The sequence below is a fragment of the Giraffa tippelskirchi genome, chromosome 12 (assembly GCF_054371585.1).
Source record: "Giraffa tippelskirchi isolate mGirTip1 chromosome 12, T2T-mGirTip1v1.2.pri, whole genome shotgun sequence".
NCBI lineage: Eukaryota > Metazoa > Chordata > Mammalia > Artiodactyla > Giraffidae > Giraffa > Giraffa tippelskirchi.
In genome coordinates, this window is record NC_137286.1 from 36,087,069 (window position 1) to 36,112,289 (window position 25,221).

General features: G+C 38.1%; 1 protein-coding gene and 2 pseudogenes across 6 annotated transcripts in view; all 3 read left to right on the top strand.

Moving 5' to 3' along the window:
* NRG4 (neuregulin 4) overlaps positions 1–25,221 on the top strand; it is a 101,177-nt gene that overhangs the window by 18,671 nt on the left and 57,285 nt on the right. For all 6 annotated transcript variants that reach the window (XM_081549681.1, XM_081549683.1, XM_081549687.1 and 3 more), the window contains one exon: positions 24,981–25,046. In XM_081549681.1, the coding sequence (XP_081405807.1) occupies positions 25,037–25,046 (10 nt within the window). In that variant the 5' untranslated portion in view covers positions 24,981–25,036. The remainder of the gene's footprint in view (positions 1–24,980; positions 25,047–25,221) is intronic.
* On the top strand, positions 15,947–17,102 carry LOC145528602 (surfeit locus protein 1 pseudogene; annotated as a pseudogene).
* Positions 22,864–23,143, top strand: LOC145529367 (HIG1 domain family member 1A, mitochondrial pseudogene; annotated as a pseudogene).

Genomic DNA, 25,221 nt, shown 5'->3' on the forward strand with positions numbered 1-25,221 from the left:
GAGACTCTCAAGAGTCTTCTCCAACACCACAGTTCAAAAGCATCAATTCTTCAGCGCTCAGCTTTCTTCACCGTCCAACTCTCACATCCATACATGACCACTGGAAAAACCATAGCCTTGACTAGATGGACCTTTGTTGGCAAAGTAATGCCTCTGCTTTTTAGTATGCTATCTAGGTTGGTCATAACTTTCCTTCCAAGGAGTAAGTGTCTTTTAATTTCCTGGCTGCAATCACCATCTGCAGTGATTTTGGAGCCCCCCAAAATAAAGTCTGTCACTGTTTCCACTGTTTCCTCATCTATTTACCATGAAGTGATGGGACCAGATGCCATGATCTTAGTTTTCTGAACGTTGAGCTTTAAGCCAACTTTTTCACTCTCCTCTCTCACTTTCATCAAGAGGCTCTTTAGTTCTTCTTCGCTTTCTGCCATAAGGGTGGTGTCATCTGCATATCTGAGGTTATTGATATTTCCCCCGGCAATCTTGATTCCAGCTTGTGCTTCCTCCAGCCCAGCATTTCTCATGATGTCCTCTGCATATAAGTTAAATAAACAGGGTGACAATATACAGCCTTGACGTACTCCTTTTCCTATTTGGAACCAGTCTGTTGTTCCATGTCCAGTTCTAACTGTTGCTTCCTGACCTGCATGCAGGTTTCTCAAGAGGCAGGTCAGGTGGTCTGGTATTCCCATCTCTTTCAGAATTTTCCACAGCTTATTGTGATCCAAACCACCCTTAGCAATCACCATGTTCAAGGTTTTTTGTCTTGTGAGAGAAGTGAATCCATGTTGTTAACACTCGTGTGAACTGAGTTCACTGTTGCCTATAGCCCAAAGCATCTTAAACTGATGCAGTATAGATGTCTGTTTTCTATACTACAGCCTCAAAAATAGTTTTTGTTAACTGGTTCACTTTTATTTTTTATTTTTTTATTAAATAAATTTATTTATTTTAGTTGGGGGCTAATTACTTTACAATATTGTAATAGTTTTTGCCATACATTGACATGAATCAGCCATGGGTTTACATGTGTTCCCCCTCCTGGACCCCCCACCCACCTCCCTCCCCATCCCATCCCTCTGGGTCATCCTATTGCCCCGGCCCTGAGCCCTTGTCTCATGCATCGAACATGGAATGGTGTTCTGTTTCACATATGATAATATACATGTTTCAATGCTATTCTCCCAGAACGTCCCACCCTCACCTTCTCCCTCAGAGTCCATAAGACTGTTCTATGCATCTGTGTCTCTTATTCTGTCTCGCATATAGGGTTATCGTTACCATCTTTCAAATTCCATATATATGCATTAGTATACTGTATTGGTGTTTTTCTTTCTGGCTTACTTCACTCTGTATAATGGGCTCCTGGTTCACTTTTAGCATGAAGTCTTATTAATAAATAGTTATATGAAGTGAGAAAAAGATTTTTTAAAAAAGCTTTACAATAGGCTGATTCACATATAAATGGCATTATTGACGTGTTACTATGGATAGGCATCTTCTCCATGCATGACCTAGCCTACTTTGGTTCCTTTTTGAAATAGAATATGGGTATAGCTCAGCGTTGTACATTTAATATAATTAGGGAACACCTTTTGGAAATTGGTTTCCCATGCTGAGATATGCAGCAAGAAAAGCTAAAATTGTTACCACCAAATAAAAGTCTTCAGGAAGAAATTGCTGACTGGAGTAGAATATATACAATATAAAGTCTTGGCTTTTGTATAGAACAGTCTTTTAGTTCTGCATCATTGACTACTAGTAAATGTTTACTACTTCCAAAATGATGTTTTACTCTCTGTGCTTTATTTCAGAGCATGCACTTTTTTATTGCAGTGTCCTTTTAAGTGTTTTTCAGAACATTTCATTTCAGAATAATTTTTTATTCCAATTTTTGACTCAACCATATGAGGTTCACAATTGTATTTTTCTGTTTTTTGCTTTTCTTAACATTAATTGGTTGTAGTAGCCATGTGTGCCAGCTTTTTATATGAAAAGGAAATTCTTGAATACCAACCAAAGGTAAATATGGAGTTAAGGAAAACAGACATATTTCTTTGGATGTATTTTATAGGAAAATTATATTTGGCTTCAAGAAAAACTGGCTTTTTAATTTGTGTTCACCTGTTGACAAAGTGTGATCCAAATCATTTTTTTCACTTCCTAAAATCTATTTTAATCTGAAGGGGTTTTAAAAAATACATTAAATTCTAAAAACAAAAGCTTTTAAAATTGTTTTTAAAATAAGCTGAAAAGGCCTGACACTGGAGATCTTATTATTACCATGTCTAAATACACATGAAGTGATTTTGAGGTATTGAGATGTATTGGTCTCCACTGATTTTCTTGCTTGCTGGCTCATACATAATGTTTTGCTTTCCTTTCCTGATGTACCCTGAATCAGGCCTGACAAAAAAACTACTAATATTGTAAGACTAGCAAGCTAACATCTAAGTGGGAAATTCTTAAATATATTATAAGGCTCTTTTTGAGCAACCAATGTAAACTCTTTGATCTGTTTCAACTAAGATTTGAACACTCTATAGAAAGAGTTTGAAACAGAGCTTAAACTTTAAGGATTTTCTTGATTGACTCTTCTTTTTAAGCATGTGTTGTTGTTGGAGTGGTGGCTTTTATGACTGTCATATAAAGTCTGTCTGCTGGGTGATTATCTACTTTTTACCCTGTTTTCTGGCTTTTCTTAAATCATATATGACGTACATGTGCCCATCTTTCACTCTGAGATGCAGCATTGCTAGGTGGATGCCTCCCTCTCTGGCCTCATCTTACGCCACTATCTGCTCAAACTGCACAAGTCTTCTCTTAGTACAGATACCCTAGTTATCTGACTACTATCTAAGTCCCCACAGTTATGATTCCGAAGAAAAGTCAAAGGTATAATAATATTCACTAATGAACAAACCACTTATAAAGTTGACTGTCCGTTATACATGCATTCTTGTCTAGCTTAGGAGCATTGTTGGCCAGTCTTTTCATGATTGTTGAATACTCCCAGAAAACACAAATACAATACAGGTGATTTTAGGGCAAAATTGTGAATCTTGAAAAGATGTAGGAGAGATGATGAAAATGATGTTGGGGAACTCAGATCACAAATGAAACCAATGGCAAATGAAGATGTGGCAGACTTAGGCCACAACAGTTGAAAAATAGAGAAACTTCAATGATGATGACAACTCGTCTCTTAAAAAAATTCAATATTCGGATACAAAGAAGGCCTTGGGAAAATTGTCAGTAATGTTAAATTTTTTATAACCTTCTTTACAGTTGTCCATATGGAAATTAGACATTAGGTGAAGTCTGTTTATATATGATACAACTTTGTCAGAAAAATTATGCCCAAATCCCTACTTGATTTGTTCATTCTAAGGATTAACACACATTGCTGTCACTTATATATGGAGTCCAAAAAGAGTGGTACAGTTGAGCCTATTTACAAAACAGAAATAGAGTCACAGTTGTAGAAAACAAACTTATGGTTACCAATGAGGGGAGGCAGGGGGTGGGAGGCATAAATTGGGAAATTGGGATTTACATATACACACTACTGTACATGAAACAAATAACTAATAATAATCTACTGTATAGCACAGGGAACTAGTTGATACTCTATAATGACCTATATGGGAACAAAATCTTTAATAAAAAAAAGATATATGTACATGTATGGGCTTCCCAGGTGGCACTAGTGGTAAAGAACCTGCCTACCAATACAGGAGACATAGAGATGCGGATTCCATCCCTGGGTCAGGAAGATCCCCTGGAGCAAGGTATGGCAATGCATGCCAGTATTCTTGCCTGGAGAAACCCATGGACAGAGTAGCCTGGTGGGCTGGAGTCCATAGGCTCCCAAAGAATTGGACACCACTGAAGCGACTTAGCATGCATGTGTGTGTATAACTGATTCTCTTTGCTGTACAGCTGAAACTAACAACATTGGAAATCAACTACACTCCAAGAAAAGTTAATTATAAAAATGAATTAGCACGTAATTGAAATTATAACCCAAACTCTTTAAGTATAAGATGAAATAAACATCAAAATTCTTACCCCTGTTTTTATATGAAATTTTCATCTCTATTTAAAGTGGATTTTTTTTTTTTTGGCTGTGCTATGTGGCACATTCAGGATCTTAGTTACCTGACCAGGGATCGAGCCTGTGCCCCTTGTATTGGGAGTGTGGAGTCTTAATCACCAGGAAAGGTTAAGACGCTATACCACCAGGGAAGTCCCTAAGTAGACTAACTTTAAACAGCTTTTTTTCCCCTGAAAGCAATTATCTTCAGAGAAAGTGATCTCAGATACATTCAGTACCTGGGATATAAAAGAATTTTGTCTATCCGATATCTGGGATTTTGAGAATATATTTACATATTCCATTCATAAGTAAATTCATGAGACTAAATATGTACAGTCTATTTACTATGGTAAATTTTTAAAAATTCTGCCACTTACAAGCTGTACTTTGAGAAAATCACTTCACTTCTCTTGGTGTCAGTTTCCTTTGTAAAATGAAGCTAATCCCTACACTGTAAGACTGTGTTTTTAAATTTTGTTTATTTATTTGGCTGCACCGGGTCTTAGTTGTGGCATGTGGTGGGATTTTTAGTTGGCAGCATGTGCGATCTAGTTCCCTGAGCCACCTGCATTGGGAGTGTGGAGTCTTAGCCTTGACTCACCAGGCAAGTCCCCAGATTACTGTTAAGGACTGTATTATGTATATGAGGCTTCTGTTATTTTGTCTGGCATATTGTGAGTGTACAGTAAATGGTAGCTCTTTTTTTTGTTTGTTTGTTTGTTTTTTTAGCTCTTATTATTAACTCACATGGATATTAATGTCAGTCACATTTGAACGTGTTTTTTTTTGGCTTTGATTTTCATATCCAGTTCTTGTTCATTAAAGACTGAGAGGGCGTGGAACAGTTCTGTGACAGCCAAAGTATCACAGATAGAATTTAGATTCATTCTTGAATAATCAATTCTATTATCTGAATCTGATTCACATTTGGGGGCTAACAAAGATTTTCTTCTTGACCAGTCTCTAGCCTGGGTCCTCTAAACTGTCTTATTGACTAGACCCCGACCTTGAACACAACAGTAGCATGTCTTCTAACAGCTGAAGCCGCATCCCTAGAATGACCCTACCCTCCCATCCCCACCCGCTTTAAAGTGCCTGCTTGAGGAAAATCAAGGCTGCCAAAAGAATTTATTTTTTATTTCAGCCAGCACCTGAAGATAGAGTTCCTATCTCCCAGTCTCTATGGGAGTACAGGAGCTTACCTTGGATGACTGCCAGTTAATAAATCCAGATGGGACTCATATGGAAAAACCTTTGCACCTTCTTGCTTTTTGTAATTTTTCAATTCCTTCACTTTACTAAGCCTCCACTCACTTCCCCTCCCTATTCCCTCATTCTCCCTTTAAAATACCTAGTCACCTCATAGATTCTTGCCTTCTTTGTTATAGGTTAATTTACCATATATACATCGGTTTGTTTCTGGGCTGTCTATTCTGTTCCATTGATCTATCTATACAGTTTTGATTGCTATAGCTTTGTAATATAATTTGAAAGTGGGGAATGTGATGCCTCCAGCTTTGTTCTTCCTTCTCAAGGTTGCTTTGGCTATTTGGGGTCTTTTGTGGTTCCATACAAATTTTAGGGTTATTGATTCTATTTCTATAAAAAAATACCATTGGAGTTTTGACAGGGCTTATTATATATAGCCTTTATTATGCTGAGGTACACTTCATCTACATCTGCTTTGTTGAAAGTTTTTATCAACATAGATATTGAATTTACCACATAATGTTCTTCATTGTGGAATCAGGCTTCAGTCAGGGATCATTTACCTTTAGCCTGAAGAAATTTCTTCACTCTTTTTTGTAAAGCTAGGTCTATTAGCCACAAATACACTTACTTTTCATTTTAAAGTGTCTCTATTTTGTGTCATTCTTGGAAGAATATTTTTTTAATTAATTTATTTTTTAAATTGAAGGATAATTGCTTTACAAAATTGTGTTGGTTTCTGCAAAACATCAGCGTGAATCAGCCATGGGTATATGTATGTTTTTGTTAGGTATGGAATTCTAGGATAGAACAATTTTTGTTTTTTCTTTAGCACTTGAAAGATACCATTTTTCTTCTGACTTACTTTGTGATGGGAAATTAACCACTGGGTTTTTTTTTTTAAGTTACATCATCCCATTTCCTGAATTCTCCAGCTCCTGGCAACCACTGTTTCACTCCCTGCCTCCATGAGTTTGACTTTTCCATATTCCACATACAAGTAAGATGATGTAGTTCTTGTCCTTGTGTGTCTGGCTCACTATACCCAGTGCTGTGTCCTTGAAGTTCATCCACATTATCACAAATGACAGAATCTCCTTCTTCCTTAAAGCTGAATAGCAACTCATTGTTAAATACACTACACCAAAATGACTCTGACCATTCATTTGTTGATGGATGCAAAGATTGACTCCCTATCTTGAGTGTTGTGAATAATGCTGGAGTGAATGTGGGCATTCAAATAGTTCCTCGAGATTTGACACCATTTCCTCTGGATGTATACCTAGATAGGGGACCACTGGGTCACGTGGCAGTTCCAATCCCAGTCTTTGGAGGAGCCACCATACTGCTTTCTGTAACGTTTGTACCAGTCTACATTCTTGTCACAAAGGCTCCCTTCTCTTCACATCCTCACCAACATTCATTTTTTGTTTTTTGTCTTTTTAGTAATAGCAATTCCAACATGTGTAATGTGATATTATCTCACTGTGGTTTCAGTCTGCACCTCCCTATTGATCATGGATGTTGAGCATCATCCCATATATTCATTGGCCATTTGTATGTCTTCCTTTGAGAAGTATCTATTCAGGTCCTTTTGCCCATTTTAAAAATCGGGTCATCTGTCTTCTTGCTGTGGAGTAATTGAGTCCCTCATATATTCTAAATATTTACTCCTTACCAAATGTATGGTTTGCAGAATCCTCTCCTATATCTTTTTTTAGGTAATATGAAGATATAGCAATATTAATTCTTCTAATCCATGAATATGGAATATCTTTCTAATTATTTGTGTCATCTTCATTTTCTTTTTCAGTGTTTTATGGTTTTCACTGTACAGCTTGTTCACCTCCTTGGTTAAATTTGTTCCTGAGTATTTTATTCTTTTATAAATGGGATTGTTTTCTTAATTCCTCTTTAGATAGTTTGTTGTTAGTGTATAGAAGTACAACTTTTTTTGTAAATTGATTTTGTATCTTTCAGTTTTACTGAATTCATTGATTAATTCTATACATTTTTTTGGTGGTGTCTTCAGGGCATTCTATATGTGATACCATGTATCTACAGATAGAGGGAATTCTATTTCTTCCTCTTTTTTTAAGCAAATTGTTCTGATTAGGACTTTCACTACTATGTTGTCTTCTTCTTGATCTTAGAGGAAAAGCTGAATGCTTTTCACTGTTGGGTATGGTGTTAGCTGACCTTGTCATATAAGGCCTTTATTATGCTGAGGTATGTTCCATCTATACCTGATTTGTTGAGAGAGTTTTTAATCATGAAAGGATGTTGCATTTCATCAAGTGCTTTTTCAGTAACTATTGAAATGATTGTAGGATTTTAATTCTTTCTTATGACATTGCACCCTTTCTTGGGTGGGACTTGAACCTAGCCAAAACTCAGACTTGGGCTTGAACCTGCAATCCCTGGCTTAGGAAGGGACTTGTACCTCTGCCTTTTGATTAAAACCGCTCACCTGGTGTCAGGACTTACTGAAGCTCAGGCTCTTTTGTCTCATCATTGAAAGAATTCAGCAGCAGGCAAAGACTGAGTTTATCAGCATAGGATGCTTGTGAGAGATACAGGGAGGCAGGCAAAGAAGCACAGCGCCAAGAACAAAGAGGGCTACATTTTTATAATCAAAGAAAAAGTGGGGAGGGGAGGAGACCACCTTCTTCCTCACTCTTGGACAGACGTCAAGGCTTACGTCATTAGTTCCTCCTTTGGCCCTGCATAGCCATGAGACACCAAGACTGTCATGGTGCTATTTAAATCATGTGTACATTAACAAAAGGGTGGTAAACATATTAAAATATAGTAATTCATCTCAGGTTTTGGTATAATGTCCCCTTTCACCTAATTTCTTTCCCTTTTCACCTGTATGTCTTTCCTGGTTGCATGCAGAAATGCTACTCTTCAGAGACTGTTAACTCTCTGACAATGTAACAGAATTCAGACCCATATCTGTTGTCTTGCATTTTAACTATCAGGGTTTGTGGCTTGTGTTTGGTGCTTGGATGCACCTGGTCTTCCTTCAAGGTAGTGTAGATTGTTGCTAGGTTATTGGATTCTCTTCTTGAGTGGTCATTAGCTTGCAACAGTTTCCCAGACTGCCTTAAAATTTCTTCTCTGTCTTTAGTCTCCTAATGGGATTTCTAAACTGATTGATTATCTTACTCTATCCCTAATCACTTTTGTTAATATAATCTCATTGATTGAATCGTGTATGTTGAACCACTTACATCCCAGGAATAAATCCCACTTGATCATGGTGTATGGTGACCTTCAAGACCTTTAAAATACTGTTGAATTGGTAGTGGTTGAATTGGTTGAATTTGCTAGTGTTGTGTTGAAGATTTTTACATCTATTTCATCTGGGATATTGACTTATAATTTTTAATTTTTTTCTTGCTCAATCTTAATAAATGATAGTCAACTTTTCTAAACTTTTCAAAGATTAGATCAACTTCTGGCCTTGTTGATTCTCTGAATTGTATGTTTGCTTTTCATTTTGTTGTTTCCGTTCTTTGTTTCCTTCTTTAAACTTTCTTTCAATTATTTTCTTTTTATTTTTAGTTGGATGTTTAGCTTAACATCTGTAAGCCTCTTTTCCCCTTAACATATGCATTTAAGGCTGTAAATTTTCCTCTAAATGTTGCTTTAGTTTCATCTACATTTTAATATATAATATTTCCAAAATTGATATGTATGATCCTATTACCATTTATTTTATAGTTTTGAGTTAAAATATGTTTTTAATTTCTTCACTGAACCATTTAAGATTTCTAGTTTATTCTCACTATGGTCAGAGAACTTACTCCATATGATTTCAGTCATTTAAACATCTCTGAGACTTACTTTTCAGTAATGATATGTTTTTTTATAAATCTGTGTATGCTTGAAATAAAAAGTATATTTAGCAGTTGTTAGGAGCATTGTTTTACATATCTTTACTAGCTCAAGTTTTTTTATGTAGTTCAAACCTATATCATTGTTCAAACATTTTGCCTAAAAGAAATAAACTTCCAGTTATTTTTCCAGCAACAATTAAAAAAAGTGGGTTTATTTGGGATTAGCAGAAAATTTCAGTTCAGTGTCTGCAGGCATGGTAATCTACGTGCAAGTCCCCACACAGCAAAGTTAAGGAGAACACTTCTGTACAGGGAGAAACAAATTGGAAAGGCTATAATAAACAAAGAGTTCATGACTTTTTCATTGGCTGAGTTCCTAAGAGGAGATGGGGGAAATCTTCCTGTTTACTCTATCTCATCTGATTCATAGTTTGTCTCTCACATCTGTTTTATTTTCTCTCCTTTTGCCTTCTTTGGGATTTTTTTTTTTCAGCTTTCCCCTCTGCTAGTTTGTTTAAGTTTGAACTTAAAACACTGTTTCTTTTTTTTTTTTTTTTTGCTTTTTTTCCCCAAATTGTAATTTTATTTTATTTTATTTTTTTTTTTTTTTAATAAATTTATTTATTTTACTTGGGGGCTAATTACTTTACAATATTGTAATAGTTTTTGCCATACATTGACAAGAATCAGCCATGGGTTTACATGTGTTCCCCTTCCCGAACCCCCCACCCACCTCCCTCCCCCTCCCATCCCTCTGGATCATCCCACTGCCCCGGCCCCGAGCCCTTGTCACATGCATCGAACATGGAATGGTGCTCTGTTTCACATATGACAATACACATGTCTCAATGCCATTCTCCCAGAACGACCCACCCTCACCTTCTCCCTCAGAGTCCATAAAATTGTTCCATGCATCTGTGTCTCTCATTCTGTCCCGCATATAGGGTTATCGTTACCATCTTTCAGATTCCATATATATGCATTAGTATACTGTATTGTTGTTTTTCTTTCTGGCTTACTTCACTCTGTATAATGGGCTCCAGTTTCATCCATCTCAGTAGAACCGGTTCAAATGTATTTTTTTTAATGGCTGAGTAATATTCCATTGTGTATATGTACCACAGCTTCCTTATCCATTCATCTGCTGATGGACATCTAGGTTGCTTCCATGTCCTGGCTATTGTAAACAGTGCTGCGATGAACATTGGGGTACACGCGTCTCTTTCAATTCTGGTTTCCTCGGTGTATATGCCCAGCAGTGGGATTGCTGGGTCATATGGCAGTTCTATTCCCAGTTTTTTAAGGAATCTCCACACTGTTCTCCATAGTGGCTGTACTAGTTTGCATTCCCACCAACAGTGTAAGAGGGTTCCCTTTTCTCCACACCCTCTCCAGCATTTATTGCTTGTAGACTTTTGGATAGCAGCCATTCTGACTGGTGTAAAACACTGTTTCTATTGTACTGGTAGCTACCCTAGAAAGTACCACATGCATTCTTCACTTACTGAAATCTAGTATCTTCGGAAGCTGAAATTAAAACCTCAACAAGATACTACTACCTACCTACTAGAATAACTATAATAAAAAATACTGACAATATAGTTTTAGCAAGGATATAGAGAAACCGAAAGCCTTATACAATACTGATGGAAATGTAAAATGGTATGGCCACTTTGGAAAAAATTTCACTTACCAAAGTCAAAAGTCTAACTTTTGCTCTCATCCTACAAAATAAAAGGATCTTAGGATACATTTAATTTACCCTTTGCTAACTTTCATGCTTTTGATTTCAGGTATTTAATGCTACCTGCATATTGCTTTGCTGTGCTTAGTCGCTCAGTTGCATCCAACTCTTTGTAACCCCATGGGCTGTAGCCTGCCAGGCCCCTCTGTCCATGGGGATTCTCCAGGCAAAAATACTGGAGTGAGTTGCCATGCCCTCCTCCAGGGGATCTTTCCAACTCAGGGATCGAACCCAGGTCTCCTGCATTGCAGGCGGATTCTTTACTGTCTGAGCCACCAGAGAAGCCCAATACTGGAGTGGGTAGCCTAAGAATATTGGAGTGGGTAGCCTATCCCTTCTCCAGGGGAACGTCCTGACCCAGGAATCGAACCAGGGTCTCCTGCATTGCAGGCAGATTCTTTACCAGCTGAACCCAAAGAACATTTCCACTTTTTATATAGCGTTTATTTACATTTGCCACCATATTCACAACTTTCTTGGCCCTTACTTCCTTCTTACAGTTAGAATTATTTTCCTTTTTTGCATTCATTCTTCAGGTACTTTCCATTCATAGTTTAATGCAGCTTTTTTAGTAGAATTTTTTTCATTTTTGGTTTATCCAAAGTGTTTAAATTAAAAAAAAAAAAAACCTGCTATGAATACTTGTGTACAAATCTTTTGAGTGGACATATGTTTTCATTTCTTTTAGGCAGATTCTTAGGAGACAGATTGCTGGGCTTTATGATTAATATATGTTGAAGTTTTTAAGAAACGGCCACACTTTTCCAAAGTGACCATACCATTTTACATTTCCCCCAGTATCGTATGAGGCTTCCAGTTTCTCTACATTCTTGCCAAAACTATATTGTCAGTATTTTTTATTATAGTTATTCTAGTAGATAGGTAGTAGTATCTTGTTGAGGTTTTACTTTCAGTTTCCCTAAGTTGAAAAAAAATGATTGTCCATTTTTTAATTGGGTTGTCGTCCTTTCATTTGTAGGAGTTCTTTATATTGTCTGGATACAAGTCTTTAGTCAGATATATGATTTGTAAATATGTTCTTCCATTCTGTGGCTTGCTTTTTCATTTTCTTAATTTTTTTTTAATTGAAAAAGTTAAATTTTGATCGTCTAATTTGTCATCTTTTTCGTTTATGAACTGTCCTCTTGCTGTCATATTTAAGAAATCTTTGCCTAACCCAAAGTCACAAAGATTTTCTTTTAGGAGTTTTATAGTTTTAGCTCTTACATTTAGGTCTGTGATGTATTTTGAGTTAATTTTTCTGTATGTTACAAGGTAAAAGTATAATTCTATGTTTTGCACATGGATATTCAAATATTCCAGCACCATTTGTTGAAAAGACTACCTTTTCCTCACTGAATTACCTTCATACTTTTGTCAAAATAATATAACGGTTTGTTCTAAGTGTATAGTTCTTGATCTATAGATTAAACACGTTCACTATCAGTATCCCAAAAGCATGTTAAAAATAGTCATTGGTAAGCTAATTCTAGAATTTGTATAGAAAGGCAGAGGACCTAGAATAGCTGAAACAATTTAGAAAAGGAGCAAACCTGGAGGACTTAGACTACCTGGTTTCAAAATTTGCTGTTGTAGCAATTGAAGTGTTAGTCACTCAGTTGTGTCCAACTCTTTATGACTCCATGGACTGTAGCCTGCCAGGCTCCTCTGGCCATGGGGATTCTCCAGGCAAGAATGCCGGGAGTGGGTTGTTTACTCCTCCAGGGACTCTTCCTAACCCAGGGATTGAATCGCGTCTCTTATGTCTCCTGCATTGGTAGGCAGGTCCTTTACCAGTTAGTGTCACCTGGGAAACCCAGTGGTGTGGGTAGCCATTCCCTACTCCAGGGGATCTTCCCAACCCAAGGATCGAACCTGAGTATCCTGCATTGCAGGCATATTCTTTACCATCTGAGCCATCATCAAAGGAGTGTGCTTATTTCCAAGAAGAAAAGAGATATGCCAACATTAGGCCACTATTTTTATTTATTTTTGAATTCTTTTCCATTATGTCTTATTATACAATATTGAATATTGTTTATCTATTTTATTTATAATAGTTTATATCTGCTAATCTCAAACTCTTGATTTATTGCCCCCACCTTTCCCCTTTGGTAACCATAAGTTTGTTTTTTGTATATATTAATCTGTTTTGTAAAAAGTTCATTTGTATCTTTTTTAGATTCCACATATAAGTGATATCACATATTTGTCTGACTTTTCTTAGTATGATCCATGTTGCTACAGATAGCATTGTTTCATTCTTTGTATGGCTGAATAGTATTCCATCGTGTATATGTACCACATCTTCTTCATCCATTCATCTGTCGATGGACATCTAGGTTGCTTTCATGTCTTGGCTATTGTAAATAATGCTGCTGTGAACATTGGGGTGCATGTATTTTTGGATTATGGTTTTCTCTGTATACATTTCCAGAAGTGGGATTGCCAAAAGATATGGTAAATCTATTTTTAGTTTTTGAGGAACCACCATACTATTTTTCATAGTAGCTGCACCAATTTATCGGAGAAGGAAATGGCAACCCACTCCAGTATTCTTGCCTAGAGAATCCCATGGACAGAGGAGCCTGGTGGGCTGCTGTCCATAGGGTCGCACAGAGTCAGACACGACTGAAGCGACTTAGCAGTATCCATGCATGCATTGGAGAAGGGAATGGGAACCCACTCCAGTATTCTTGCCTGGAGAATCCCAGGGACGGAGGAGCCTGGTGAGCTGCCCTTTGTGGGGTTGCACAGAGTTGGACATGACTGAAGCGACTTAGCAATATCCATGCATGCATTGGAGAAGGGAATGGGAACCCACTCCAGTATTCTTGCCTGGAGAATGCCAGGGACGGAGGAGCCTGGTGAGCTGCCCTTTGTGGGGTTGCACAGAGTTGGACATGACTGAAGCGACTTAGCAGCAGAAGCAGCAGCAGCACCAGTTTATATTCATAACGAAAGTGTAGGACAGTTACCTTTCCTCCACACCCTCTCCAGCATTTACTATTTGTAGACTTTTTAATGATGGCTATTCTGACCGGGGTAAGGTGATATCTTATTGTGGTTTTGACTTGCATTTCTCTAATAATTAGTGATGTTGAACATCTTTTCACGTGTTGTTTGCCATCTGTATGTTCTCTTTGGAGAAATGTCTCTTTAGGTCTTGTGCCCATTTTTTGATTTTTTTTTTTTTTTGCTATCGAGCTCTGTGAGCTATTTTTCTCCCATTCTATAGATTGTCTTTTCATTTTGTTTATGGTTTCCTTTGCTATGCAAAAGATTTTAAGTTTAATTAGGTCTCATTTGTTTATTTTTATTTTTGTTTTCATTACTCCAGGAGGTAGATCCAAAAAAATAATTGCTTCAATTTATATCAAAGAATGTCCTGATGGTGTTTTTGTCTAGGAGTTTTATAGTGTCCAGTCTTATATTTAGGTCTTTGATCAATTTTGAGTTTATTTTTGCATATGGGTTTAGTGAAATCATTTATATATGGAATCTAAAAACATGAGGATTTCACTGGTGGTACAGTGTATGAAAGTCTGCCTGCCAATGCAGGGGACACGGGTTTGATCCCTAGTCTGGGTTTTCCCTTATGGCAGAAAGTGAAGAAGAACTAAAGAGCCTCTTGATGAAAGTGAAAGAGGAGAGTGAAAAAGTTGAGTTAAAGCTCAACATTCAGAAAACTAAGATCATGGCATCCAGTCCCATCACTTCATGGCAGATAGATGGGGAAACAGTGGAAACAGTGGCTGACTTTATTTTTCTTGGCTCCAAAATCACTGCAGATGGTGATTGCAGCAATGAAATTAAACAACACTTACTCCTTGGAAGGAAAGTTATGACCAACCTAGACAGCATATTAAAAAGCAGAGACATTACTTTGCCAACAAAGGTCTGTCTAGTCAAGGCTATGGTTTTTCCAGTGGTCATGTATGGATGTGAGAGTTGGAGTATAAAGAAAGCTGAGCTTTCTTTTGAAACTGTGGTGTTGGAGTAGACTCTTGAGAGTCCCTTGGACTGCAAGGAGATTCAACCAGTCCATCCTAAAGGAGATCAGTCCTGGGTTTTCATTGGAAGGACTGATGTTGAAGCTGAAACTCCAATACTTTGGCCACCTGATGCGAAGAGCTGACTCATTGGAAAAGACCCTGATGCTGGGAAAGATTGAGGGCAGGGGGAGAAGGGGACGCCAGGGGATGAGATGGTTGGATGGCATCACCGACTCGATGGACATGGGTTTGGGTGGACTCAGGGAGTTGGTGATGAACAGGGAGGCCTGGTGTGCTGCGGTTCATGGGGTCGCAAAGAGTTGGACACGACTGAGTGACTGAACTGAACTGAGCTGGGAAGTTTTCACATGCTGCAGAGCACTAAGCCTGTGCACCGGAGCTACTGAGCCTTTGCTGTACGGCCCGCATGCTGCAACCCATGTGCCTAGAGCCCATGCTCCACAACAAGAGAAGTGACTGCAATTAGAAGCCCACACACTACAACTAGAGAGTAGAGCCCCCTGCCCTCCACAGCGAGAGAAAGGCCACGTCCAGTGATGAAGACCCAGTACAACCAGAAGTAAATAAATAAAAATTATTAAAAAAAAATAATCCAACTATTTAAAAAATGATACAAATGAACTTATTTACAAAACAGAAATAGACTCACAGACATAGAAAACAAAGTTACGTTTACCAAAGGGGAAAGGGGGAAAGATAAATTTGGAATTTGGGATTGACAAATACAGACTACTATATTTAAATAAATACAAGGACCTACTATATAACACAGGGAACTGTATTCAATAGTTTATAATAACCTATAATGGAAAAAAATTTAAAAGAGAATAGAGACATATATGTGTAGCCGAATTACTTTCCTGTATACCTGAAACACTGTAAATCACCTAAACTTCAGTAAAAAAATAAAAGTTAAAAAAAAGCAGGAATTATTGTTATGCTGAATTTTGTAGTAGTTCTAGATTTGAGCAAGAGATAGAGTGTTAGAAGGGATGTCTAACAAAATGAAAGAAGACTACATGCAATAAATAGTATGATTAAGAAACTGAGTGTTTGGGAGCTGGGGCTGCAGGCCTCAGGGCTGGGGCTGTGTGGAGTGGGCACCAGGCCAGCCGTCAGGAGGAGCATCCTTGAGGTAGCCCTGGGCCCAGGTAAGGGCTCATCCAGGTGTGCCCTATCCACCTAGGAAAAACTGCTCTGTCCCTGCCTTCCACTTGGCCCAGGAGGGTGGGTGGGCGGGTACGGACATTGCAATATGCTCTGGGACTGCTGCCTCTGAATCAGGCCATCAGGCCCTGGTTGCATGCCTACTCTGGTGAGAATTCTGTCCTCATGACAGCCCCATGACTGACTCCTGCACTCCTGGATTACACACTTGACTGTCGACATGCAGTAACTTCCTGTGCCTCCTTGGACTAATGCGGAGCCAACCCCAAACTGAAACCCAGGGGTCTGGGATCCTAAAGGAAAGCATAACCAATCACCACAGTTTGCATGTTCTTCCCAAGGACTAGCCTCTAGGCCCAGCAGGTGTGGCAGCTCTTAAGCCAAAGCCACTGCTGCAGGAACAGAAGAGAGCTCCTTTCTCTAGTGGTTCCTGCTTCTCGGTCCTGTTACTACCTTTGGCCCAGGGACATGGCAGGTCCAGTGTCAGAAGTGGAAGCTAAAGTTGATGGCAGAGCTAGAGCCTAGAGTGATTACCAAGTCCATTTCTCTGCCAGCAGATCCAGTGGAACCGAAACATCTGGAGTACAGGCCAGTGAAGGTCAAGAGGCACTTTGACCTCCAAGTTGCTGTACACGATGTCTTGGACCATGGCGGACCGTGCCCGGGAGGCTGGCCTGCTGGCTGCCTTTGTTTACTGGTGCCTACCTTGGCACTCCCTTTCACTGTGCTGACCTGGGAATTACCATTCTGCTAAACAGGGGGTTTGTGCCTAGGAAGAAAGTGAATCCTGAAACATGGTATAAAGTCCAGGTTGAGGAAGAAGTGGACCTAGTCGTGATGGTGAGGCTGACAGAAACCAGGAAGTCCTTTGTCTCCAAGAATAATCCAGACAGAACCACTGGCATTACCAGGACCTGGAGACCATGGTCAGACTCCCAGGTGCAGACCCCATTTTCACTGATGCTGACTTCCAGAGCACAGTTTTTGAAAGACCCACTGGAGGACACCCAGCGTCACTGTGAGGACGGAGCACCACCAGAGCACCTGGTGCAGACTCTGCAGTCACATCGTCATGCCTGTGGTTTAAGAGATTCCTGCCTTGGACTCCTGGTGTGTGAAGAGGTTAGATGATGTAGCCCTGTCCCTGAATAATTAGGAAATCACAGAGTAAACATTTCAAGAGATTTGATTTTATGCTGGATCATGTGCTATTGGTATAAATAAATCCCTACACTACAAAAAAAAAAGCAGCTGAATATTTGAGATGTTATGATAAAGCACAGTATTCTTCAGTTGTCCCTCCAGCCCACCAGAAAGAAGGCAGCTCTCAAGCTGTTTAAGAAAAACAAGGTACAAATAAAATGCACATTCAAATACAGCATAATTTTAATCAATCTAGAGTTGAAGAGAATCTATTTTGTCTTGCTGTTGAGAATACTATCTTATGAATAGCCCAAGCATTGTGGCCTTGAAACAAGGAAGGAAATATTCACATGGCATGGATCTGCTGTGAATACTATTTATAGTAATATTGATAAAACTGTATTTTATTGGTTTTCAACTTTTACATCTAGAGGCAAAGTTATGAAACACTTCATTAAGGTCACAGATGAGAATGTAAATGTTAAAAACCTTCATGATGTAGGAGTCAAGATATAGCTACCAAGGCAGACATCCGGTCCCATCACTTCATTGCAAATAGATGGGGAAACAGTGGAAACAGTGGCTGACTTTATTTTTCTGGGCTCCAAAATCACTGCAGATGGTGATTGCAGCCATGAAATTAAAAGACGCTTACTCCTTGGAAGGAAAGCTATGGCCAACCTATGATAGCATATTGAAAAACAGAGACATTATTTTGTCAACAAAGGCCCATCTAGTCAAGGCTGGTTTTTCCAGTGGTCATGTATGGATGTGAGAGTTGGACTATAAAGAAAGCTGAGCGCCACAGAATTGATGCTTTTGAACTGTGGTGTTGGAGAAGACTCTTGAGAGTCCCTTGGACTGCAAGGAGATCCAACCAGTCCATCCTAAAGGAAATGAGTCCTGAATATTCATTGGAAGGACTGATGCTGAAGCTGAAACTCCAATACTTTGGCCACCTGATGTGAAGAGCTGACTCATTGGAAAAGACCCTGATGCTGGGAAAGATTGAGGGCAGGAGGAGAAGGGGACGACAGAGGATGAGATGGTTGGATGGCATCACCGACACAATGGACATGGGTTTGGGTGGACTCCGGGAGTTGGTGATGGACAGGGAGGCCTGGCATGCTGCGGTTCATGGGATCACAAAGAGTCGGACACGACTAAGTTACTGAACTGACTGACCGACCAAGGCAGAGAGAGGAAGAGGGGAGAGAAAAGTTGGAAGCAAAGTTAGCTGTAAAGTTAAGAAGCCAGTCTGTGAATTAACTGAGGTTCATTGATAAGGACATAGAAATATGAGTATATTATTTAAAATTGCAGAAATAACCAAGAAAAGAAATAGAGACAGTGTAACTTATCAAACATTCAAATCAAAGAGGTAGAGGGTAGTGTAAGACAGCTGAAGCCTCATCTTCCATCGCTGGGGGTTAGATGTTGACTAAAGTGCTAAATTGGAGAAGGCAATGGCACCCCTACTCCAGTACTCTTGCCTGGAAAATCCCATGGATGGAGGAGCCTGGTAGGCTGCAGTCCATGGCGTCGCTAAGAGTTGGATGCAACTGAGCGACTTCACTTTCACTTTTCACTTTCATGCATTGGAGAAGGAAATGGCAACCCACTCCAGTGTTCTTGCCTGGAGAATCCCAGGGATGGGGGAGCCTGGTGGGCTCCCGTCTGTGGGGTTGCACAGAGTCGGACACGACTGAAGCGACTTAGCAGCAGCAGCAGCAAAGTGCTAAATTTAAAAATAGAGAAGATGAGCATTTTGAATTGTGGAAGAAGAGCTTGCTGTTGGTCACATTTGTTCTTTTCTTGTTTCTCTGATAATTTCTTAACAAGCTCCTTCTACAAATGTTAAATGTTGGTATTTTCCAGGGATCAGTCCATGGTGTCTGTCTCACACAACACATGCGCACTGTGAGCTAGTTCGTTCACATAAATGACCTCAGGAACTGCCTGTGTCTCTAAGCTGATTGCTATCCTTCATGCAAGATTTATATTTTCAGGCAATTCCTTCTACATGTCCCAGTAGCACTTTAAATTGAACATGTCCAAGTAGAAATCATTATCTTACTCATGAACTCTGTTTCAGTATTCCTTTAACAACTTTATTGAAACATAATTTATATACCATAAAATTTAACCTTTTTTTTAGCCTGATCAATTATGCTTATCAAATTTGCAACGGCCTCAACAGTCCAATTGTAGAGTATTCCTATTATTCTAAAAAGATCTTTTATATTCATTTGTATCATTTCCTTTTCCCACCCCTAGTCCCAAGCAATTATTAATCTATTCCTATCTTTTGATTTGCCTTTTCTCAAGTTTTCACATAAATGGAATCATACAATATGTGGTTTTTGTGACTGGCTTCTTTCACTTAGCATGTTTTTGAAATTCATGTACCAAAACAGCATTCCTTTTTACTGCTGAATAGTATTCCACTGTATGGCTGTACCATATTTTTGTTTATCTGTTTATCAGTTGATGGACATTTGACTTGTTTTCTAGTTTGGGGCATTATGAATAATGTTCTAAATATTATGGTCCTGTCTTTGTGTGGATCCATATTTCCATACCTCTTGGATTCATTTATGACAAATTTGGGCTTTCCAGGTGGCACTAGTGCTAAAGAACCTACCTGCCAATGCAGGAGACATAAGAGACGCAGGTTCAAACTCTGAGTCGGGAAGATTCCCTGGAGGAGGGTATGGGAACCCACTCCATTATTCTTGCCTGGAGAATCCCATGGACAGAGGAGCCTGGCAGGCTACAGGCCATGGGGTCGTACAGAACTGGACACGACTGAAGCAACTTAGTATGCACACATGGAAAATTTATATTTTACCTTTTTAAGAAGCTATCAAATTATTTTCTAAAATGACTGTGCCGTTTTATAGTCCCACTAGCAATGTATGAGAGGTCTAGTTTCTCTTTGTTATTGTTTGCCATTTTTGTTATACACATTCTAGTAAGGTGTGAAATGGTACCTCATTGTAGATTTTTTGAAATATTTTTATTTATTTATTTTTGGCTGTTGTGGCATATGGGATCTTTGGTTGCAGCAGAGGGGCTTCTCTCTAGCTGGGACGTGTGCTGGCTGTGCAGTGCCTGGGCACTGTAGTTGCCACACACAGGCTTAGTTGCTTCCTGACATGTGGGATCTTAGTTCCCTGACTGGTGATCGAACCTGTGTCCACTGCATTAGAATCCAGATTCTTATCAACTGGACCACCAGGGAGGTCCCATCTCTTTGTGGTTTTCATATACATTTCCCTAATTGGTACTTGCCTGGAGGAGGGCATGGCAACCCACTGCAGTATTCTTGCCTGGAGAATCCCCATGGACAGAGGAGCCTGGCAGGCTACAGTCCGTGGGGTTGCAAAGAGTGGGACATGACTGAGCACAGCACAGTGTGTACTTGAAGGTTAGCCTTGACTTTTCTTTTTGTACCCTGCTCTCCCATTCTGTGAGTGTACCTGTTAAGTATATTGTTAATTCTCTCCTTTATGCTCATTCCCATCACTTTATTTCTTCACTATTTTTGATTATTAAAATGCCTCCAAATGGTTTTCTCTGATAGCAGTTCCTCTGCAGATTGCAATCTATTTTCTACACCATTATCAAAATGAATTTTCTAAAATGTAGGTGTGGTCATGCCACTTCTTTGCTAAAAACCTTTCCAAGTAGCCCCATTGCCCTTTAGATAAAGTCCACTGTCTGAACCCTGCTTATTTTACAAGGCTTGTTCTTGCCATTCCTTCCCTCACCATCCTCTCCTCTTATAAAACTGCATACACACCCTGAACACATCATGACCTGTAATCTATCTGCCGTTATCTGAATACATTAGGATTTTCTTTCTTCTGTGCCTTTGAACATGCTGTTACCTCTGTCGGAAAACAACAAACTCTTACTCATTCTTCAAGGCTCAGCACAAATAAAACTCCCTCTCAGAATCTTTCTCTGATTCTCCTTAATAGTCAAGCTTTTTTTCCTGTGTGTTAATATAGTGACATAAATAGGTGTCTGTGAAAATATATTAGGTTGAACTGCATTGTCAGCCTAAAACATTTTTGTAATTACTTGCTATTGTTTATATTTCTATCATTTGTTAATGATAGCAGGTCACTTACCACATATTTATCGATAGATGCATGAACAAATTATTTTTAAAGATTATGGCTTTTATTTAGAGTGAAAGTTAACTTGACAAATGTTAAGTCTTCTTTAGAATCATGTAGCCTCAAAGGTTAAATTTATTTGTATTGTGTGAAAAATTATTAATACCAAACCAACTGCCATGATATGTCTCTTAATAAATAGCATCTTGAATATCCTGAATGAACTCATAGATTATTATCTCTCACATACAATTTAGTAGTCATTTTCATGTTAGTAGACAGCAATATATTTCCATAGTTCAAATTTACTGATTTTTCATAAAAATGTCATTTTAAAATCCAAACATTGTAAGCTAACAAAATTTTATATATGTGTATATATATGTTTGCATGTGTATGTGTATAAGATTGTAATATGTAAAAGTTACCTTTGAATGTGGGAGATAGTATTTAGTAATATAAAGAGTTTTTCTCAGAATATAGATTATGACTTTATTTAAGTATTTTCTTAAAAGAGCAAATGTACTAGTTTCTACATTTTACATCAAACAAGTAGTCATGTCTGAGTTGTTTTAGAAAAGAAAACCATCTGAATGGTTGGCATACTTTAGGTAGTTACTTGCTAAAGAACTCTGTACTTCAATTTTAAACAAAATTAGGCTTTACTTTATTAAGTTATTTATGATTTTAAACCTTATAACTTTCCTTAACGCATTTATTACAGCTTTGTTATAGTTTGCAGATGGTTATATTGCCATTAGTGTTAGTCATGTTCATTACATAAATTCACTTCAAACTGAACATGGTATTGTGTGTACGCTGTATTGTAACTGTTACCGTCTGTAAATTTTCTCAGTACTTCAAATCATTATTTATGTAAATGTTATATATTTTGTAAGGAAATTCCTTTTTAAAAAAAAACCCTATGGAAATGGAATATTACTTAGCTATTAAAAAGAACACATTTGAGTCAGTTCTAATAAGATGGATGAAACTGGAGCTTATTATACAGAGTGAAGTAAGTCAGAAAGAAAAGCACCAGTACAATATATTAACGCATATATATGGAATTTAGAAAGATGGTAATGCTGACCCTATATATGAGACAACAAAAGAGACACAGATGAAAAGAACAGACTTTTGGACTTTGTGGGAGAAGATGAGGGTGGGATGATTTGAGAGAATAGCATTGAAACCTGTATATTGCCATATGTGAGATAGATGACCAGTCCAAGTTCAATGCATGAAACGGCATCAAAGCCAGTACACTGGGACAACCCAGAGGAATGAGATGGGGAGGGAGCTTTGGGACCGGGGGACACATGTACACCCGTGGCTAATTCATGTCAATGTATGGCAAAAACCACCACAATATTGTAAAGTAATTAGCCTCCAATTAAAATTAATTAATTAATTAAAAAAAAAAATCCTTGGAGGGCAGGTGCAGGAGTGGGGTCAGAAGCCGGTAGGAACCTGAAACATCTTGCAGTTCTCTGAAGATTCTTCAATCACTATGTCAAGCGACATAGATGTTTCTCTTTCTTCATATGATGAAGATCAGGGATCTAAACTTATCTGAAAAGCAAGAGAGGCACCATTTGTCCCCAGTGGAATGGCAGGTTTTGCAGCAATTGTTGCATATGGATTACATAGATTGAAGAGCAGGGGAAATACTAAAATGTCTGTTCACCTGATCCACATGCGTGTGGCAGCCCAAGGCTCTGTTGTGGGAGCAGTGACTTGGTATGGGCGATTCCCTGTATCAAGAATTCTGGGCAAAACCTAAACCTTAGGAGAGGAGATGCCATCTTGGTCTTGTTGGTGGTGCTTGCTTTAGTCAGACTTCTCATATTGAGGTTATACGTTTATGCTAAAAATAAATTGTTTGGGTCAGACAAAAAAAAAAACAAACCGTGGAATACTTGTCCACTAACTCCATGTTAAAATTCCTTTTCTTCACAAAGTTATACAACATGATGGAATTATTTAGCCATACAAAGATAAGTTAGGAGCCAAAGGAATATGGTTTACTTAATCACTTGAAAATATTGGAAAGTGATTTGAGAAGGCAGCTTAGAAAAACTTCTTTTCTAAATAAAATTCTGCTCCATTTGTAACTCTGAACATGTGGACTGAAAGGGCTGGTTCCCTTGGCTGGTGCCTGACCTCTGTGCACACCTTGGTCTTTCTCAACCGCACCCACATTGCGCACTGCAGCCATATAAATCAGATTTTTGACGGATTATAAAGGGCAAGGCACAGCTACTGCAGACTGCATTATTCAAAAACTTTTGAAATGCTTCATATCCAACAAAATTTATTGTTTGTATGAATGTAAGTTTTTATTGAGGTAAGCCTATTTCTTTAGAAAAAGAAACTCATACAATGAGCCAGTGATTATTTCAAATTAAATAGGCTTAATTTCTGTCTTTGGTTCTCTCACTGCTTGTCTGTTTTAAGAGTGACTCCCTTTGCGAGAAGATCTTGCTTATTACACCTGTGTTAATAGGAAGTTGTTGATTGAGATTTCTGTTACAAAAGTCTTTCTCCTTAAGTCAGGAGTAAGTAAGTCTCTTTCATAAAATGAAATTGAGAGCATATAATCATAATGTAAGTATAAATCTATCATCTTTTCAAATGTCTTTTGGAATTCCTTTGTTTCTGTTATAGCAGATAATTTCATACATAACTCCGTTGTTTTGCCAGATGCCAGACATTTTTCAAAAGAAAGGCACATGTAGATTGGTTAATGTAATATGTAATCTACAGTAAATTTAAAAGTACTTTTATAAAAATTTTAAAGGTTCTGTAGAAATGCAAACCTTTTGGTCATTTTTAATAAACTGAAAAATTGAAAGTTGTTCTTTTGAAAAGTCAGATTAGAAATAGGCTTTATGAGAAAGTTAAAATGTCAATTTCAAGTCATTCATTTTTACTTATTGACTCATATTTTTCATATAGAATCTCATATAGTATACTACTAAATCGTAATATCGTTAATTTTAACGATGTTTATTGGATTTCCCTGATAGCTCATTTGGTAAAGAATCGGCCTGCAATGCAGGAAACCCCTGTTCCATTCTTGGGTCGGAAAGATCTGCTGGAGGAGGGATAGGCTACCCACTCCAGTATTTTTGGGCTTCCCTTGTGGCTCAGCCGCTAAAGATACCATCTGCAATGTGGGAGACCTGGGTTTGATCCCAGGGTTGGGAAGATACCCTGGTGGAGGACATGGCCCATTCCAGTAATCTCGCCTGGAGAATTGCATGGACTGTATAGTCCATGGAGTCACAAAGAGTCGGACATGACTGAGCGACTTTCACTTTCATTAAAAGTAAAACATTAGACTTTTCTTCAGAGAGAGATTTAAGATTGCATTATATTACTTATGCAGTGACTTGTATCTAGTGCATTTATACTGTTTATTGATCTTTTAGTTTTACCTGTTCAGATTTTTTTATTGATATATGATAAGTATCTAAAAATATAGATGCTCTAATCAAAGAATTTTGTCCCTAGCCTATAAATGCTTAATTATTTTCATCATTTAAAAGAATATTATTGTTACAATATTTGAAATTTTGTAATGCTATCAAAAGAGGATAATTTTTCCTGAATTATTAATTTTAGGTGCTGTTTTTCAACCCTAAACTTTCGACCAAGAATGAAACTATTTAGAAGTTAAGATGACAACAGGTAATTTCTTGTAAGTTTATACTTTTGTCAATGTGTGTCAAAAAATTTATATCATAGAAATAGAAACAAAAAAGAAATGTGTATCAACACAAGACTGTATTTTTCCCATCTAAAATTATCCTAGAAATATGAAATACCTTGGTTTTGAAAGATCTTGCTTTATAACATGGAACTA